This window comes from Misgurnus anguillicaudatus, chromosome 2 (assembly GCF_027580225.2).
Source record: "Misgurnus anguillicaudatus chromosome 2, ASM2758022v2, whole genome shotgun sequence".
Classification (NCBI taxonomy): domain Eukaryota; kingdom Metazoa; phylum Chordata; class Actinopteri; order Cypriniformes; family Cobitidae; genus Misgurnus; species Misgurnus anguillicaudatus.
In genome coordinates, this window is record NC_073338.2 from 34319015 (window position 1) to 34339897 (window position 20883).

Here is a 20883-nt window from a genome sequence, read left to right on the forward strand (position 1 = left end):
GGGTTCCCACACCTTAGTTAACTTCAAATTTAAAGACCTTTCGAGAACTTTACAGGTCCAATACCCTCAAATTCAAGGACTAAATATGGGGACACATTTTAAGTGAGAGCAAAGTTACATCATGTTACATTTAAAGATACATTGTTACAATATTTCGAGGGAACTCGCGCTGTGTCACTGCGGTGACACTTTGGGGGCGCCTCTAGGGGTAAGTGCGTATGAATGTGTATATCAAATTCAACCAATGGTGAGGCTTAACGACAAAGACGTGGGATCCAGGAAGTATATTGCTATCTCAAATATTGCCAAATACAGCGTTACAGGGAAGCAGGAAGTACGTTCCCTTCTCAAGGAACAACAGTTACATACGTAACCCGAGACGTTTTCATTTGTCAAACACAACTATGCAAAAAAGCATTTTGGTATGAATCAACATTCGCATACAGAAGATATAAACGTTTAAAGCTAACAGTTTAGCACGTGCGCTTAAATGGCTAGAATTTTTATGATATTATCCTACACTACACAGGGAATAATTTAGATTTTTTTTCCCCAGAAAACTTCTTGCATAAAATAGATTCAAGCACTTTCAATGAACTGTATCTATGTATGTATATTTTCAAAAACTTCCCAGGGCCTTGAATTTTTTCGCCCAGATTCACAAACTTTCAAGGATTTCAAGGACCTGTGGGAACCCTGGACTGGCAGGGTCACATATAAAATGTTAAAACTTAATATATAAAAACTACAGCACATATTATATATTTCAGATGACGCAATAGCATTAAGGTTGACTCATTCATTTAAAGGCCCTATTTTTGAAGGACATAGACTTTAATGTGTTTACAGTAATTATATTTCATAGCAACCTACATGAAACAGATGCCGGGCACCAGACACATTTATCCTACATTTCCCTTTTAATCATGACATGTCGTTTTTTCATTCCTTGCAGAATCTATAAGTACATCATTTGTAGTCTAAATATCTAAAAGTCGTTCAGTGGTATCAAAATATTGCTGTTTTGTTACACATCTTGACCCACCAGTACTGTCTTAAACAATGAGTTTAGGGCTAAAGTGCTTGCTTAGTGGAAACCAGGGCAGTCATTATCTATTTTCATTTGGCTGTGCCGGTAATAAGGATCACACTTTAGCTTTAAGGGTAAATAACAGAGGAGCTAACCGACAATATACTGTGCAGGATACGTGATTCAGTGAAACTCAGTTTTCTTCACTTAATCCTGCATCTTTCTCTCTCTCTAGAGACATCTCTCTTTCACACACATAGCCATGCACATAGACTCAGACTCCTGCAATTATGTTTAAGGATGGAGATCTCTTTAAGGGACAATAGCACCATCATGTGTTTATTGACTGCAAACAACATCTCAGTGAGGTTCTCAGCTGGGGGATGCAACCCAAAATTTAGAAAACAACTCCAAGATTCGTTATGTTATGTCACCAGCACCAAGGAATAAGGATGCAAACTTGAACAATAAAATGCAATTAATCTTATAATTACTAATGTTAATGAAAACAATATTAGCAGGTTTTAAATGGGAGGTGAATATCGTCTGTTACTTGGTAAAAGATCAAGGGCAGGTTGCTTTACATTCATGCTTATAATCCAAACTATGCAAGATAAAGGAATATTTGAATATTTGATATTTAAAGTCTTTTTTTGTGTGATATACTGATTTCTACATAAAATCATCCCACATCATGTAAAAAACAAAATAAAATATTTAAAAAATATATCCTTGAGATCTTTAACATTGACTGAGTAATGGTGCGTTCACATCAGACGTGAATGAACATTAAGTGCGAGTGATTTACATGTTAAGTCAATGCAAAGACGTGATAGACATCTTGTGACATCTTGAATGAGGTGGCGCAAATGACACGGTTTGCGCAAATGACGTGGTGGGAATTGAGAGTTGCGGGCGTTTGACGCACGTAACGCATGATTCGAACACGTTCAAAATTGTAATGTTAGCGGTTATTCGTGCTGCGTTAACCTATCAGGATCTTGCTCTGGTAGTGATGTGATTACGACGTAGTGAGTGGAGGTAGAAAAAAACAACAACAAAGAAGGACAAAATAATCGTCGCTGTATGTGGACACCTAGTGCTGTAAGACACATCTTCATACTTTTATTTATTCTTTTATAGGAATAAAAAGGATCTTCTTTGGAAAAAAGTGAGTGAGGAGGTCGGACAATTAGAAAAAATCTGTGGAAATATAACCTTGGCATCTTTAACATTGACTGAGTAATGGTGCTTTCACACCAGATGCGAATAAACATTAAGTGCGAGTGATTTACATGTTAAGTCATTGCAAAGATGCGATATTGCGATATTGTAAAGTGACTCTCGCGAATGAGGTGGCGCAAATGATGAGATTTATGCGAAGGACGCGGTGAGAATTGAGCGTTTCGAGCGCTTGACACACGTAACATGATTCGCACAAGTAAACATTTTTTACTTTGGCGGATATTCGTGCCGCATTAACCAATCAGGAGCTTGCTCTAATAGTGACGTGATTACAACGTAGCGAGCTTAGGCAGAAATTAAAAACAACAATGGAGTACAAAATAATCGTCGCTGTATGTGGACACCCAGTGCCATAAGACACATCTTCGTACTTTTAGAGACAGGAATAAAAAGGATCTTGCTTGGAAGAAAGTAAGTGAGGAGGTCGGACAATCTGGGGTGCGTTTCCCGAACAACAACGTAACTCGCTGCTGAACCACCATATTACGATGCATAGTTGGAGAAACTAACTACCTTGTCAAGACTGTTTCCCTAAAACATAGTAACTTTGTCGCACATTCGTCGTTTGAACCATGTTGGTTCAACAACATAGTTGATGATGTCACGTGGGAGGTGGAGTACTAATTAATCTGTTCAAATCGATTAAATGTCAGATTACTGCTGTAAGTAACGTATATTGCACCGGACAATTGATTTTGTTATCGTGATTTAGTTATCTGTTGTTGTTTTTTAAAGATATTTAATTTATGCGCAAGTTCACTCTTAATTTATGCGCAAGTTCCCCTAGGGTCTTAAAGCTTGTAGGACTGCGCACATGCACAGTTTTAAATGCAGCGCTTTAATTCTGTTTACAAACTTTAAAACGTAAAATATTTTTTTTATAGACCGTTTCATCGGGCGCACGTGCGGTGATGCGATAAGTGTCTGGTCCGAACTTTACTTCCGGTTTCTGTTTGTTTAATGGTCTGACTAGTTGCAGAAACTGAACTCTTAAACAAATACCTCGTCGAAAATAACAAATGTTTTGGGATCCTATGTAATCTACGTGTTGTTTATTTTGCTTGTTATATAAATAAACTACTTTAAAAGGACTTTGTTGTTATTTATTCCTCGCAGAGTTTACTGGAAGTTACCTGAGGACCACGGATGCCGCGTGCTTATGTTGTTACTGATGAAACCGTCTATATTTAGAATTATGGATATAGAATTTATTAAATGTTTTTTGCTTTTTTTTGCTCAAAAGCATGATCAACGTAAATATTATAATTAACAAGGAACTATGCTTCTAACGACAGGTCAAGAGCTGTCAGTCAAACTACACAAGTTTGCGATGCAGCTTGCGAATGTTCGTTTGAACTATAGTTTCAGGAAACACCAAATCGTTGAACTTTGTCAGTAACGACGAAACTTACGACTAGGGCTGGGTATCAATTCAGATGTTCCAGATCGATTCAATTTCGATTCACAAGCTATCAAATCGATTCGATTTCGATTCTCGACTCTCGACTCAATTTTCGATTCCGGTTCTCGGGTCGGTTTTTATACTCGATTCTCGATTCAACTCAATGATTATAGATTTAATACAAATACTATATTAATAAAAAAATAACAGTGAACATATTAAGTTTACAAGTGGGTAATTAATAAAAAAAATTAAAAGCCACAACACAATCGTTTTCGTCTTGCTTGCAAAATCTAAAATGCTACCATACCGCTTACTTTTTATGTGAAGGTAGCATCAACATCGATGAAGCACCTATTTTAAGCACTGAATGAAAGAATGACAGGCTCCTTGGTAACATCGCGCAAGGCAAAAAAGAGGGTGACATCTAGTGAAGAAGACTAGGTATTTGATTAACGTTAATCATACGTTTAATGTTTGCCGAATATGGGGGAAAAATTGATTCAGCTCTTTGAGAATCGATTCTGAATCGAACACGTTTAAAAAAGCGATTAATCGAAAAATAAATTTTTTGGCCCAGCCCTACTTACGACAGTAGTTGCCTAACGATGCTTTTGGGAAACGCACCCCTGGTACGTTCGTAAAATGCTCTTTACTCAATTTGAGCTATATATACACACATATTGAGACTACAAGCCAGCTACAGCCTGGAAATTCACGCGTGCATGACGTGAATTTCACATGCGAATGAAGCGAGTTAACTTAAAATGTTAAAGCATCAAACTATGCGCAAATCTCACGATTTATTTGCTTCATTCGTGTCTGGTGTGAACGCACAGTAAGACCATGTCAAAGACTGATATTAAAGTAAAATCAATAATTAAAATCAAACTTTGATAATTCAAATCTCCTTATTAAACTATGAGACTTTAGCCTGAAATTCACAGAATATGACCTACACTATATTCAATTTGTTAACTAAAATATTTGGTGTTGTAAATTATTGGTTGATGAGATTAATATGAATTTAATACTTTTTATTACAATTATATTATAATAACTGTTTCTGTGTTATCATTTGAAAACCAAGATCACAAACATATCAGGATATTACACTTTAAAAGAGACACGGTACATTAAAATACACCAAAAACTGTTCATTTAATTTGCCTAGATACGGGGGCATTACTTTGCAGCATGAAACAGAATGTGATGTCAGAATTAAGGGGATGTTACCAAATGTAATGTGTGTGCACGCCTGTTCACGGTCTGCTGATCCTGGCAGGGTCTCTTATCTCCCACTGCTGCAGCATCTGCTCCATACAGCCACACAGTCAGACGTACCGCAGAGAGAAAAGGGCTTTTGCTCTGTGCAAAAATAAGAAAATCACACAGATAGACTCATTCACCAGTGACAGCCTCTGTTGTACTGCAGATTTTGGGTTATAATGTTGACAGTCGCTAGTGGATTATAACATTTGTTTCGCAACGGCCCACTTTTTTGCATTAAGTTCCGCATTTAGCTCGGTTTTCAATTTTCAGCCGTTGCTATATTAAGCTCTGAAGCCCCCGTGTCTGGAGTCTGTATTAGTTTAACTCGGTTAGTGCAGGAAAGAAAAAAGTTAGTGAGCGGAATTTCAGTCTGTGTTCTCGCTTAAATGAAAATGTGTAACCTAACCCAGACTGTAGACGGTGCAACTACAAATGATTGAATTTTCCATTATGCAAAAGGTTTGAACATGATGAATTTCGTTCTTTTAAGGTGAGGTGCGTAGTTTTTTGATGAAATAATACTTGCACCTCTCCAATCGTAATATGCAGTCTATAAGTAAGCCATTTATAGGTGGATTTTCTTGAAACACTCTGCTGTTCTCTGCTGTGCTTAAGGAAATCTAATAGTCTACCTACACAGAGCTATCCAATAACTTGCCCATTCATTTCAATGCAGTTACTTGACTGGCACATGTAGTTTCGAAAGTATCCAGTACCTGGATATTGCAGACTTTGCTTTATTTTGCACACTATGGACATTGTAAGCATTATGTGACTGATTACTTGAAGTCATTTCACAAAGTAAACCGTTAACCCTTTGCAGTGTTTTTAAACTATTCCTCTGTATGTATGAGTACCTCAATCCATATACTGTATCAAAATTAACTAAACTATGGTACTCTATGAGTTTGTGGCAGCACTATCTCACGTCCAACCAATGTCTGATATGGAAAAGTTTTGAAATATTTTGAAACATTGTGCCTTTAACAAGTGTTCAGTACATGTCTACTCTCTGACCTGTATCCTATGACATGAATGGTGGTTTCTATCCTTAATTTTCGGAGTCCTCTGCGTGCTCAACCTTGGGCGGCTCCACCAGCTTGTCATAGGACAACGCCATCATGATCTGACCGGGACAAAATTTCATTACTTAAAGGATTAGTCCATTTTCTTAAAAAAAAATCCAGATCATTTACTCACCACCATGTCATCTAAAATGTTGATGTCTTTCTTTGTTCAGTCGAGAAGAAATTATGTTTTTTGAGGATTTTTCTCATTTTAATGGACCCCAAAGCTTAACACATAACAGTTTTTTTCAACTGAGTTTCAAAAGACTAAATGATTCCAAACGAGGCATAATGGTCTTATCTAGCGAAACAATAGTCATTTTTAAACTACAACTTCTTGTCTATCTCCGGTCCTGTGATGCGCCAACGCGACCTCACGCAATACGTCATCACATCAAGAGGTCACGGATGATGTATGCGAAACTATGCCCCAGTGTTTACAAGTGTGGAGAAAGAGGACCGTTCCGATATTGTTGTATGTCGAATGATACTAATTAATGTCTTTGTGTCAGTTTATTGTTTAAAATGGTCCGCAAATGTGCGTTTCATATATGTAACACGTGACCTGTCGACGTCATTATGCAATTACGTGAGATCGCGCTGGCGCATCACAGGACCGGAGATAGACGAGAAGTTGTGGTTTAAAAGTGCATATATTTTATTTTTCTTGTCAAAAATGACAATCGTTTTGCTAGATAAGACCCTTATGCCTCGTTTGGGATTGTTTAGAGTCCTTTGAAACTCCGTTGAAAAAAACTGTTAAGTGTTGAGTTAAGTGTTAAGTGTTGGGGTCCATTAAAGTCCAATAAAAATGAAAAATCCTGAAATATTTTCCTCAAAAAACATAATTTCTTCTTGACTGAACAAAAAAAGACATCAACATTTTGGATGACGTGGTGGTGAGTAAATTATCTGGATTTTTTTAAGAAAATGGACTAATCGTTTAAAGGGTCATTCAACAAATGTGTCCCTCATTAGCATATGCATAAATAATGGCTTTTTAAAGAATGATCTAAGTACATTTATCTAACCAAGTACCCATTGATTGTATGTGTAAGAGACACTCTCACTGTAAACTTTCAAAAGAGCTGATAAATGCTGTGTTTTGTGATTCAATAAATCTTTGAGGGTTGTAATGACGCACCATGATGAGGGTCAGCAGAAGCATCATCATACCCAACATCACATATAGATTTTCTATTAATCCACCCGCCCACAGAGGACCGAGGATGGTGGCGAGGCCCCCGACTGAACGCCTCACACCCTGACTAAAGCCTGCACATACAAACACAGAGTCGTTACAATCAGCATCTAGCTTTATAGGTGCAGTGTGTAAATTTTAGCGGCATCTAGTGGTGAGGTTGCAAATTGCAATCAACCGCTCAGTCCACTGCTCGCCCCTTTCTTTTGAAACACATAGAGAAGCTACAGTAGCCGCCACCAGACAATCATTTCATCGTTGGAGACAACTTGGTAAAAAAGTTTGTCTGTTAAGGGCAAACATGGTGGCACAAAATGGCGACTTCCATGTAAGGGGACCCTCGGTGTATGTAGATAAAACGTCTCATTCTAAGGTAATAGACACATAACGATTCATTATGAAAGGTCTTTATACACCCCTGATAATATAGTTTTGTATATTATTTTGCATTTCTGTCAAGAGATCCTTCAAAAAATTACACACTGCACCTTTAAATGTTTAAACAGTAACTATGTGACACCTATACAGACATGTTTACTCTAGATTTTCATGGATTCTCAGTGTCTCACCTTGTGTCTTTTCAGCTGTCACCTTAGAAAAAAGGGAAACCTGAGAGACGGCGACGAAAGGCAGTCCCAGTAACTGCAGGAACACTCCAATGATGAACTCCATCAACACAAATGCAAAACCACCTGATAGATAGATAGATATGTAGATAGATAGATATGTAGATAGATAGATAGATAGATAGATAGATAGATAGATAGATAGATAGATAGATAGATAGATAGATAGATAGATAGATAGATAGATAGATAGATAGATAGATAGATAGATAGATAGATAGATAGATAGATAGATAGATAGATAAGCAGTTCCAAACTAATAACGCATATCATCAAGCTGGCACCAAACTGAGCAGGCATATTGTATCTGTCCATGGCCAGGTGTGTGCCATTTTTTCTGGATGCCTGCCACACATACACACACACATACCCACCCTGTGGATTGGCAAGGAAGATAAGGCACCAAACGCAAGCGCCACTGCAGATGAGCAGCCCCACCGCCAGCACCACCCGGTCCTCCAGCACACGGCTCAGCCAGCGCACCAGGAAGAAGCCCGCAATTACCTCCACACCACACAGGCTGTACATCACACTGTTCCCCAGTTCACCAAAGCCAAAATTTTTCTGCGTCAGAGGGGTCACCATGGTCTGGAGGCAAGAGAAGAAAACCCCAGGCTTATGAGAAGCTAACCTAACTATTATACCTTTTAATTGTTCTGTATTACATTTCTAAGTGACTGAAGTTACATGCAGTAAATAACAATCTAGCAACTATCTACCAAAACCTCAGCAACCACATAGCAACAACTGGAAACCATCCAGAACAAACTAGGATAGTGGTGGTGTGTTTTACTAGACAAAATGAACATCTACTTTAAAGACTACAATGTATCATAAGGTTTTTCTTGACACAGAATTTTAACATATTCTGCATGAAATAGTACACCTGGCAATGATCTGAAAGAAGCTAATAAAACAATCTGAATTTAGCATATAACCAGTATGGCATGTACAGTATCTAGGGCATGCCAGCCAAATAACTGTGTTTGAAAGTTTTAAGGAAGGAAGGGAGACGCAGCACCTCGTTCCCTTCTCAGGGAACAAGAGTTACATACAAAACCAGAGACGTTTTCGTGTGTCAAACACAACTATGCAAAAAAGCATTTAAGTATGAATCAACATTCGCCTACAGAAGATATAAGCATTTAAAGCGAACAGTTAAAAAGTCTAGAATTTTTATGATATTATCCTACACTACAAAGGGGAATAATATGGATTCTTTTCCAAAAAACTTCTTGCATAAAATAGATTCAAGCACTTTCAATGACTTGTATTATGTATGTATATTTTCTAAAACTTCCCAGGGCATTGAATTCCCTCCCAGAATCACAAACTTTCAAGGATTTCAACAGGACCCATGGGAACCCTGTAGTTAGTACATAAAGAGTCTGATACTATTCAAACATAAACTGACTTGGATAAAGTGCTGACAGTGTGAGAACGAGAGCGCATACTGGGGATTCTAGTGACAGTTTGAACAAAAAGTCGCAGTGCATTTGATGGCTTTTACCTCAAGTGCAGTCTGATTGAAGAGAGTGATGAACTGAGCAGTGAGGAGGACCACCACCTCCTCCCGAAGAAACTCTACAGAGAGAGAGAGAGAGAGAGAGAGATCAGATACACAGACACTGCAAATGTACAGCAAAGACAAAATAAGTCAATCGATAATACATTTCACAGTACCAATCTCAGATGGTCACCCTCAGATTCAACAAAGAAAGAATTAATCTCACACACATTCAAACTGCTTTGCCAAAAAAAAACACTCACACAGCACTTTGTGTGACCCTCTATGACCCTCACCATGGCTTGCACTGAAGTTATCAAACGGGTTAGATGTTGTTGGAGGAGGAGATGGGCTTTCCGATGACAGTTGGGTCTCTGTCTGCTCAGGGTTGTGTGAGCTGTACAAGTCCATACCTGCGGCTCCGTCTTCATCCTCCAGGCTCATAAGAGGCTCCTGCTCCTCACGCTTGACCTCTGTGAGGGGAGTGTGATGCTCAGTGATGGAGCCCATTGGTGGGATGTCCCAGTAAAGCCCCATCACTGCAAACTGCATGAGCAGCCACATTGCGCACATGAAGAGCTTGACAAAAACAGAACACAACAGACTTCAAATAAATCAGTGAACTTATATAATATAAGCATAAATTAAGTTTCAGGAATAAAATCAGAAAAAGAAGTACTTGTGACAGCAAATCAACTGTAAATATTAACTTACCCCAGGTGAGGTATACTTATTTACAACGAAAGGACCCAGTTTGAAATCACACAATCTCAGAAAGATATTAAAAGCAGGCCCTAAAATTACAAGTGAATAAAACGTATAAATAAAGATATGTTAAAGGTGCAGTGTGTAAATTTTAGCGGCATCTAGTGGTGAGGTTGCAAATTGCAACCAATGGAAGCTACGATAATCACCGCTGGAAAAACATGTCGTCGTCTGAGACAACTTAGTAAAAAAGTTAGTCCGTTAAGGGCTTCTGTAGAAACATTGGGCTACAAAATGGCGACTTCCATGTAAGGGGACCCTCTGTGTATGTAGATAAAAACTTCTCATTCTTAGGTAATAAAAACATAGCGGCTCATTATGAAAGGTCTTTACACACCCTGATAATATAGTTTTGGATATAATTTTGCATTTCTGTCAAGAGATCCTTCTAAAAATTACACCCTGCACCTTTAATACATTTCGTAAATTGACCATTTATAAGTTTCACTTATTGTGTGGAGGGTGACTGACTAACCAATCAGAAGTCCAGCCTGACGACACGCCATAACAGCAGCAAAGACTCTAGCACGTTCTTCAGGGAGGGTGGTCCGTGTGAGGAACCCAAAGATGGAGGAACCAGCACCTGCACCAATTCCTAAAGAAGATACTGTATGTAGTTAGAGGACATACTATGGGATTGAAGAGATGTATATAATAAAACATCATGACCAGGTCAAATTATACACCAACATTATATGTGAATTAAATCGTATTCATAATTAGCAACATTGTTTCATGAAAATGGGCACATTTTGTTGCACTGCCTGTGTTGTATGTCTGAATAGGATGATATAAATTACATATTAAACATATAAAGGGACATGTTAAAATGTAGAGAAAATCAGCAATGGAAATAATGAGAAAACGCGCAAAACAGCAAACAGCTTTCACAATAAACTCACCTGCAACAAGACGACTGGACAACAGAAGCCATTTTGAATATCCAATAAAATACATGAAGTTTCCTATGAGTCAAAAACTTTGGAATCAGTGCACAGACATATGAATAATACAAAGTATGTATTTGTAAATGAATGATGGATTTTAGGACAAACACATTTGCCTTCTACTGACCCACAATTTCAAACACATTGGAGAAGAGGATGATGGTTTTTGTAGTTTTAATCCTATCTGACCAGTGCCCAAACACTGGACCTGTCACCAGACCACTGAAGCTGAACGCAGACAGACCCAAACCAAGAAAATAAGGAGGTGCCTCTAACAACTGCAGATATCGCCATATAGTGGGAAGAATAACAGCTTTGCGTGCGTGCGTGCGCGCGCGAGAGGGAGGGAGAGAGAGAGAGACAGAGAGACCAAAGTTGTGAAACGTCCAAATATACACAATACATATTTACACAGTAACGTTAAGATCAACATCCAATAAAAGGGTTCACGTCTTATTTATTTATCTAGCAGAGAAAATAATGAGAAGAGCAAGACACTTACCATATTCAACTCCACTTAACAGAAATATTAATCCAATAGTGATAAAAGACAGTTTTCTTTTTCTTTGGTAATCCATGAGCAATTCTGTAAGTTATCTCCTCGAGCGTTTGGTCATATTTCCTGTCGGTCAAAGGTTTCTCATTAGTGTAATAAAAGAGATGATGTTCTCAATTACTGAACTCCTCATCACTCAACCTATTATCTTCTTCTTCGGCGAAACACTTTCGACGATTAACGATGTGCACGTCTACGAGCGTTCAAGTTTAGGAAAGTTTAGGAAATTAAATTTTGATGATTTTTCACCAATATTTTAAAACATTTGCTTGCATATGGTTACTAATTTTCTTCCTCGTGCCCTGGCCGTATGTAAAAGCCTATAATTTAATACCTTTCAGTAATTGAGCATTTTAGAATAAGGATAAACAGACAGTAGGCTACTCATAGTGAGCACAAGACACAAGCAGAGATCTAGTGTTACCTGTGGACTGTATATATTATTAATCGTGTTTAGGTGAAGAAGACTGTAATTCTATTCTCTACAGTTTAAATTACAATCAAATAACATTTACAACAGTTTTTTCAATACATAAACCATAGCAGTGTATTTTACAAATATTACTGTGTAAAAACATTCAAATAGTTGCATCTAAAAATATACATTTAATATTTAAACATGGCATTGTTTTACATTAACGATTGTAAAGTAGCAGAGTAAAAAATAGCTGTAATTATGCAGTTTGCCAGTAACTTACTGTAGATTTGTATTTATCAAAATGATTGCCAACAGTTTGTTCAGAGAAAAGTGAATATTAAACACTAACAAGTCTTTATCTTTACAGAATAAAATGATAAAAAACAGCCTCATGCAAAGCATTCTGGCAACCAGAAATCCTCATCAACCTTTTTCATTTTTTTCTGATTTTGGTTCCCAAAAATGCTTTGCATAATGCTGTACAGTAGGCTATGTGTGTGTGGTTAAATATACATAATAATTACACACAGTAGCTACATATATATATATATATATATATATATATATATGTATGTATGTATATATAATGCAACCCCACTTTTATTTTGTATGTGATTAATCGTGATTAAACGATTAGCACTATTAATGTTTATTAATCTTTGAACAAACTGTTGCCACTGAATAACAAATTTTAATCTTGATTCTTAGCTGATTTCAGCATTTACTAATACTTTTTTTTAGTAAGAGTTCTGTTATCTTGCTTACTCGTGTAACTCATGTAACAGTCTTTAAATAGGGAAAACATGGAAGTGTTTGGTGGCTTCTAAATTCATCCCTGTTTGGATCCTAGGGACATGAATTGGGCTAAGCTAAATGCTAACACAGTCACGACGTGCTGTACAAAGATTAAAGGGACACTTCACCCATTTGCATTAAGCTGTGTATAGTTAGAACCACAGTCATGTTTTTGATTGGTCATGCATCATTTCCTCAGTTGCCGCTGAGACAGGAGAAATACAGATTTCAGTGTTGCACTTCCTTCTTTCAATGATGTAAAAATCATCATATTGCATCATTGAAAGAAGGAAGTGCAATATCTTTGTTGAGGGAGTGAGACTACAAACATCCCTTTTCTTTGTCAAATAGGCACCAAATTCTAAATGTATGTTACATTTCGACTACAAATATGATGCTCTTTCAATAAAGATTAATGTTTCTACGGGTGAAATGCCCCTTTAAGTCCACACATTGAAAAAAGGTATGTATTAATTTGTCTAAGTTGAAGTAAGAGTAAAACATTGAAAAACAGTGGTGTTTTACTTTAACATTATTAATGCACAATGAACTAAAATAAACAAACAATTATTAGTATTGAAGACACTGAACATATATTGCAAGTGTTAAACTTACTTTGATAAACTTAAATACAAATGTTACTGAATGTTCTTTTGTAATCTGTTGGTTTCTGGCAGATTTTATGTTGGCCAGCATTATAATAATAATCATAGACAATTTAGTATAATCATGACTATTTCAGAACCACTACTATAGTCCTATTATATGCACACACTGTATGAAAGTACTTTCACTACAGGTACCTGTCAACCAGAACAGAATAGGCTCCACCTGCTGAGTCCCAATTCCTCTCCTTTCTTCCTTACTGCTACAGTTTTCATCTCATTTTTTTCTTCTTCTTTCTACGGTTTCCTTTGCTTATTAGGTGGTATTAGGGCAGTGTACAGCTGTTTGGACTAGCAGGAGGCCAATTTGTTGTAATGCTATCATCATTTCTGTCTTAAACATACTACAATGTATTTTTATTCTGCTTTCAAAATTTTACAGTTATTTTGTAAAACAAATTTACTTTGACAATTAAATAGTCAGTTTATCATGTTGCTTCAAATAAAGCAATTGCATCTATTCTCAGCATGTCACCCTCAGAGGCGACCAGGTGTGCACCGCTGTTCTGACAAAATGTTTTTGCTTTATAGCAAAATCTCATTCATAGTTAATGTTATTTTTAATATAAACTAATTAATTATTTAAATACTGCTGTATAAAGCTTAAGCTTTTGCATTTTGTCCTTCCATCCAGTGAATCAGATTGTCAGAATCCACTTTTATAACTAGCCCACACTTTAATCAAGCTATAATGGCCATAATATACAGAAGAACACATATTTTGAGGTAAGATAATTTTAAAATGTATTATTATTATTTATATTTTGTAAAAGTAAACTGTACAGTAAAGTAAAATATCAGGTTGGCACAGAGCAGGGTTGGTTTGTAAGTCATTATTAAGAAATATAATAGATATCAGTATGAGAATTATACATATGATAGCGGTTAAATTATCAATCTTGTTGGAAAATTAAAAAAAACTTTAATATAGTAATTTTTAATAAAAACAGTATTTTCAGTGCTAAAAGTATTACACAAACTGCTAAATGAAATTATATTCAAGTCAGTTTATCCAGTTTTGCCTATCCAGGTAATAAGGAAAAACAGCCGGTGAGTCAAACGTCCCATAGGATGTAATTATGGTCATACCTGGTTGTAGTTGTTTCTATAGAAACTCTTTGTGGCATCTGCGCTCAAGCAAGGGGAAGACATTGTGCACTGTCTCATCTGGGTGCAAGGAAAACAATCCTTTAAGTGCACTTCATATCTGTTGGCTATGCATCTAGGTGGTTCTGGACATAAAGCACTTCACCCTGTCAATCTGTATTGTGTTAATTTAGTGTTGTAACCAAGTTTAAAATTAGTTATTGATATTGAGATGCTGCTAAATCACTCCCCTCGAGGGTCTTTCAGTGTTCCTGTTAACATCACCCTGCAGGGCGCTCGGCGACGCCACATACGGTACGTATGTAGATCAGTTTTACTTTTATTAAAGAATTTTCCTCTTCTGGAGAATTTGTGCTTGAGGCTATTGTATAGACTTTTTTTCATTGAAAGATACAAAATATAACCACAGTTCAAAAATAACAACTAAATCTTGTATGCAGCTGCAGTGGTAAAGTTCATTACATGATGTTAGCATGTACATGTTAGCATGTACATATAATCTTTCAAGACTGCAAACCTATGAGCTCTGAGTGATAATATATACTCCTGCAAATGCCATAAATCAGTGTGACATCAACTTCAATTTCAAAATAGGGTTTAATTGCTCAACTATTGCCTAAAAGCTATCTTTCAATGACAATTTGCTGTTATCATCCAGAAAAGCTAAGCTACAAAAAATGACACAATCAAGTTAATCATTATGCACTTTTAAATTATGTTATGGTATTAGTTAGATTTTTTACAATAAACTTGAAATTAGTTGTTGTTATTAGGGATGCACGGATGCATTGGCCTGTAATCAGTATCGGCAGATATAAAGTGTTTTCCCCAGTATCGTACATTGGCTGATTGTCAGGGCAGATTACATCCTGCCATCAAAAGGGTTAGAAAAACGCATCAGAACTCCTGCTGTTCGATTATTCTGAATTGGGTCACAATTACAACAGAGTTCTTCAACTGTTCAATTTTGGTGAGCTCGTGCAAATTGTGGCCTCTTTTTCATATTTGTAGTGGAGATGAGTGGTACCCGGTGGGGTCTTCTGCTGTTGTAGCCCATCCGCCTCTAGGTTGTGCGTGTTGTGGCTTCACAAATGCTTTGCTGCATGCCTCGGTTGTAACGAGTGGTTATTTCAGTCGTATTTCAGGTAGAATCAGTCGGCCCATTCTTCTCTGACCTCTAGCATCAACAAGGCATTTTCCCCCACAGGACTGCCGCATACTGGACGTTTTTCCCTTTTCACACCATTCTTTGTAAACCCTAGAAATGGTTGTGCGTGAAAATCCCAGTAACTGAGCAGATTGTGAAATACACCGACCGGCCTGTCTGGCTCCAACACGCATGCCACGCTCATAATTGCTTAAATCACCTTTCTTTCCCATTCTGACATTCAGTTTGGAGTTCAGGAGATTGTCTTGACCAGGATCACACCCCTAAATGCATTGAAGCAACTGCCATGTGATTGGTAGATAATTGCATTAATAAGAAATTAAAGAGGTGTTCCTAATAATCCTTTAGGTATAATGAAGTCCTTTTTATTACATATTGTTACCATGTTGTTAGTGTGTTCATTTTATTTATATATTTTTGTAATATGTAATACAATAGCAAATTTCACTTGCAATAATTAAGTTTTTTTTATAAATGTGCATGTTTTGTTTATTTCACAATAAACCTAAAAATTTCTATTACACTCTTAATAATTGACTGAGATGTTTTATATTGTAAAGATTTTTCTGATTCAGTTATGTCAGAACTGGTTACCTTTCCTTTGTAACCTGATTTCACCATGAAGGCTCAGCGTATTTCGTTAGATCTTCTTTAGGTAACAGAGAGCTCTGTTCCACAGAGATGTCATCCACGAGCAAACCCAGCTGGACACCAGCTGGAGGAAAGAAAGAGATTTGAAGTGCAATGAGAAAGCCAGAGCTCAAGTACCTGAGTCCAGTGTGGGAGAAGATCGAGCCGTCCTCTTGGGCTTCACCATGATGACCTTGTCCATCCTCATGTACTTTCTGGTGGGAATCGCAATGGTGAAACCATGTCTAGACAGGTAGTCTTTAGGCTTTTTAGCCAAATTAAATACAGATTATAAATACAGCATTTTTAAATCTATTTACATTTCTTATAATTAGTTATCATTTGAACAGAACCGCCGCCGGTCATGCCCTACAGGATATTGAATTGGGATTAAAATGGATTTTTAAGAATATTCAGCGGTGGATATGACTGCTTTCCGTCTTATTACTTTTCCCAACAGTAACTGGACAGACTCCAACTGCACATTGATCAAGGCTGATATTCTGGATGAAACAATGGACTGCCGTGGCATTGTTAGCTATAAATGTCTGCGTGTCTTTGTCAACGTCACGTCCCTTGAAAAAACAGTTCAACTTCACTATGATGAAGAGGCTGTGAGATTCAACCCAAAGGTACTATCCTTACTAATCATTGTTTTGAGTTGATATATGATAGTTGTTTATATACAATATACTACTACATTTCTAAACATCCTAAAAAATAATTTACCCTCGACTCTCCCACATATTATTTCCAAGCTGTGTGATTTTCTTTTCTTATTTGAGTGAACTTTAACTTTAGAAATAGAAATATAATGCATATGCAATTCAGATAAACATGCTTGCTATTATCTTTTCCTCAGTGTTTTTACAGTCCGAAATGCCAACGAAACAAGACCGAAGTACAGGCTGAGGCCAGTAACATCAAAAATGCTTTGTTGAGTACTCAGGGTGAAAACATGAACTGCTATCTCAATCCTAAATACCCAGATGTCGCCCTCTTGAGGAGCAAATACTCAGTGCGAATGGCTTTGTATTACCTGCTGTGGCCCAGCCTCATTCTTTTTGGTGGTATTCTCTTGGTGGGACTGGTGAAGGTCAACCAGCGTCTGGCTTACCTCTGTACTGAGATCGCTAGAGATGAGGTACTGGGCAAACAGAATAAACTCACAGAGGGGGCAATCTACAGACTCTTACGGTGCAGGCCGGGAGGCACCGGCGAGCAGAATGATACAGTTTGCTGAAACACACTATAATAATGTGCCTTTGCTTATATTGTTTGATTGCAATAACATCATCCAGTGCCAGAGTTAACATTGTTGCCTTATGTTGTAACTGCTGCCATTGTTTTTTATATGTTCATGTGCAATTGTTTATTATTCACGAGGCTAACCACATATAGGCAATTTAGAGCAGATATATACTGGGTTAAGTTCAGCTTTAAAGTTAAATCAAAACATGCACTATTTATTCTCTTAATACACATTACTGGTTTTATTCTGCATGATTCATCATTGCATTTTATTTAAATAAATAAGTTTGTCTTGTAATCTTTCATCAGAATGTAAAAAACGCAGGCCAGTGAATAATGTTTCCATTATTTCCACAATAGCCAGTTGGCCTATTTAGGTTGCTTTAAAATTGTTTTAGGCAATGCAGCTTTTCGAAACTCTTGCCAGTTTTTAACACAGTTATTTAATGCAGGTAATTTAACAAAGTTTGGTCAAAATAGAAAACAACTTTAAATTTGAACTTGACCTCTTTAAAAGTTTCAAGAAGGAAAAGTTTTACAATCCACTGCAAACTTGCAGTCTGACTCTATTCAGAAAACCCCTTTTTCCACAATCCAATCTGTTCCCAAAAGATAAAATCAGGTCTGCTTCATGTATTTCTTTTTTTATTATTTAGTTTCACCTGAAAGATTTGCTTCATTGCAGAACTAAAACCATTTCAAAACTAAAGCCACTTCATGTTGAATTTCAGAAAACCTGTATATAACATTTTGTTTAATAAAACAAACTTATCCTCATAATTGGATATAATAATGTAATACAGTATAGAAATACTCGACATACATTAATTTAAAAACATTAAAAACTATATAAGCTATATAACTTTAAAAAAATAAATTGTTTATGCACTTGGCAGCTGCTTTTATCCACGGTATACATTTTATCAGTATGTGTGTTCCCAGGGTTTGAACCCATAACCTTTTGCACTGTGTTAACGCAATGCTTAATACAAGAGCATAAATCTTTCGTTATGGATTTGCCCAAACAGCACTAACTCAATCTTGAATTAAGCGCTCTTCAGAGATATTAAATTCAATATTTAATCTGTCATTCACTGTTCACCTAGCAACTTTGCCAATCTGCTCACACAGTATGGAGAGGTATTGAGTAAATTTGACCATTAGGATGATGAGGGTTCCTCCAGATAACATACAAGACGGCCAGAAGAGAGCGTGGAAAACTGAACTGCTTTTATAAATGTTGTTCAGAAGGATGCTGGCCTGATGCTCGCTGGAGTAGCACGTTACCTGCTGGTGCATCTTCACATGCTCAGAAATGTTCGTGATCAGGACACGCAGGGCGGAGTGATCCTTCTGGAATTTCGGCACATAGAAACACTGAAGAAAACCAAATGAAATGTATTTAAAACAGTTGAAACTTTAACCCTCTCCAAAACAGATTCCTCCAAAGGCCCAGATAAATGTATGGACTTGAATGCTTCTCAAGAAGAGCTTCACCTCGGAGCTAATCTCCAGCATCTCCTCACTGAGAGAGAGCAGTCCTATGCGGCCGGTTGTGTTCAGCCTGACATAGACCTGTAGACAGGGGTACTTGGAGATTCGCCAACAGTCCGAACCACAGCCATATGTACAGTTGACATATTTTGTTAAAGATGAGTTCAGCACAGTGCAGGTGGTCTCCTCTGTCCATGCACTGAATATTACACCAGAAAGACAGAAAAGCAAATATAGCATATACGATCTCAAAAAAAGGTACAAAGTTGTTACTGGGATGGGACTTTTTTGTACAGATATGTACATTTGAGCTACCAATATGCACATTTAAAGGGGCCATGGCATGAAAATCTAACTTTTTCCATGTTTAAGTGCTATGATTGGGTCCCCAGTGCTTCTATCAACCTAGAAAATGTGAAAAAGATCAAACCAATAACTTAGTTTTGGTAAACCATTCTCTGCAAGCATTTGAAAAAATAGGTCGTTGAAATTTGGCTCTCCTTATGATGTCATAAGGAGCTCTTAATATAATAATACCCCCCCACCTTAATCTGCACTATCCAACCACAGCACTGCCATTTAGTCCAGAGAAAAGCACAATTGAGTTTTAATTGCAACAAACTACCATCATTGTGATCAGTGTTTGAATTTCATCAGCTCATTTGCATTTTAAAGGACACACCCAAAACGGCACATTTTTGCACACACCTACAAAGTAGCAATTTTAACATGCTCTAATGAATTATTTATATGGTATTTTGTGCTAAAACTTCACATATGTGATCGGGGGACACCAAAGATTTATTTGACATCTTAAAAAAGTCTTGTGCCATGGCCCCTTTAAGGTACAAAAGTGTACATTTTGAAAAGGTACCACTGCAGTGACAAAAAGCAAGTACATAAATCATTTCAACAGCTTAAACTGTGTCTAAGATATACCCCACCAATAGAATGTTACAACCAGTTGTTATTAAAAACATAACACTACCTGTCTGTGTAAGCATGCACCATTGTGATGCCGATCACAAAATACATCATGACAGAGCTAAGCACCATCCCCAGTCCCAAAAGAATGGCTCTGTCCTCCCCTGCCTTCAATGCCGTTTCTCTCCTTTTCTTGTCCTTAAGGTCATATAACCTCTTCGAAATGATCCTGGGATATGTGATCAAAAAACACGCATTATACAACTTTACCCTCATGGTTTTGCGATTTTAATAGATAAAGGTGTGAGACGGTGATAATGGCATATAAGCCACACACAATAAAGCGAACAAGAATTACCAAAATGTTTACAACGACACTGCACTGCATATAGAGACAGATAGGCATGTGCTGGAAATATACACCTGTTTTCTTGTGGAACTGTTTTGGTCCCTTTTATAATAAACATGTTTTCTGGTGCCAAAAGAGATCTGGAAGACAGAGGACAACTCTTTATTTTACAATGTTTATGTATTACAAAAACAACATATATTAGCAAGAGTGGCGGCTCGTAACTGCTCATCCGAGGGGTGCAAATTCAAAATATGTGTTCGGAGTGTCATGTGAACCATGTGCATCACATATTTTGTCAAAATAAGTGCCTGCTGCACACGCGTCAAAACCGTTTATGATAAAAGAGACGCTCACGTTCACAAAATACACGCAAGACACTCCCTTATGCATGAGATTATCTGACAAACGTGAGCGTTTCTTTAATCATAAACCCTTTAGACGCGTCTGCAGCGGGCACTTAT

At 37.1% G+C, this 20883-nt stretch overlaps 3 protein-coding genes across 6 annotated transcripts in view; 1 reads left to right on the forward strand and 2 right to left on the reverse strand.

Annotated features, from left to right (window-relative positions):
• The window catches only part of mfsd8l2 (major facilitator superfamily domain containing 8-like 2), an 80430-nt gene extending 68597 nt beyond the window's left edge, over positions 1–11833 (reverse strand). Inside the window, exons 1-12 of one of the 4 annotated variants that reach the window (XR_008643926.2) lie at positions 11565–11833; positions 11190–11375; positions 11018–11080; positions 10591–10710; positions 10065–10144; positions 9647–9929; positions 9354–9427; positions 8218–8431; positions 7787–7909; positions 7161–7291; positions 5967–6075; positions 4914–5045 (exon numbers count right to left, since the gene is read on the reverse strand). Coding sequence is in view for 3 of the 4 variants with exons in the window: in XM_055202828.2 (XP_055058803.2) it covers positions 6001–6075; positions 7161–7291; positions 7787–7909; positions 8218–8431; positions 9354–9427; positions 9647–9929; positions 10065–10144; positions 10591–10710; positions 11018–11080; positions 11190–11375; positions 11565–11640 (1425 nt within the window). In the remaining variant the exon portion in view is untranslated. Of the gene's footprint in view, positions 1–4813; positions 5046–5966; positions 6076–7160; positions 7292–7786; positions 7910–8217; positions 8432–9353; positions 9428–9646; positions 9930–10064; positions 10145–10590; positions 10711–11017; positions 11081–11189; positions 11376–11564 lie in introns of those variants that run through there. The other 3 variants (XM_055202828.2, XM_073854090.1, XM_055202829.2) reach the window with 3 other exon arrangements.
• A 4597-nt stretch (positions 11834–16430) lies between these two features.
• Positions 16431–18322, forward strand: kcnmb3 (potassium calcium-activated channel subfamily M regulatory beta subunit 3; the record flags this gene model as incomplete). Its single annotated transcript, XM_055203870.2, has 3 exons — positions 16431–16654; positions 16862–17033; positions 17264–18322. Coding segments are annotated over 3 exons (777 nt in total), but the record flags the coding sequence as incomplete, so codon positions are not given.
• A 249-nt stretch (positions 18323–18571) lies between these two features.
• kcnmb2a (potassium large conductance calcium-activated channel, subfamily M, beta member 2a) lies at positions 18572–20556 on the reverse strand. Its single transcript, XM_055203945.2, has 4 exons — positions 20494–20556; positions 20135–20299; positions 19150–19345; positions 18572–19029 (listed from the first exon to the last, which is right to left on the reverse strand). Exons 1-4 carry the CDS (start codon positions 20535–20537, stop codon positions 18751–18753), a joined length of 684 nt encoding a protein of 227 aa, XP_055059920.2. The 5' UTR covers positions 20538–20556; the 3' UTR covers positions 18572–18750.
• Positions 20557–20883: the final 327 nt, after the last annotated feature.

Excerpts from the sequence above, each read along its gene's own strand:
- kcnmb2a (XM_055203945.2), bottom strand. The coding sequence starts at position 20,537 with ATGTTTATTATAAAAGGGACCAAAACAGTTCCACAAGAAAACAG. Across the intron at positions 20,300-20,493 it reads ACAGTTCCACAAGAAAACAG|GATCATTTCGAAGAGGTTAT; the intron begins GTGTATATTTCC and ends CACATATCCCAG. Across the intron at positions 19,030-19,149 it reads TGCTGGAGATTAGCTCCGAG|TGTTTCTATGTGCCGAAATT; the intron begins GTGAAGCTCTTC and ends GGTTTTCTTCAG.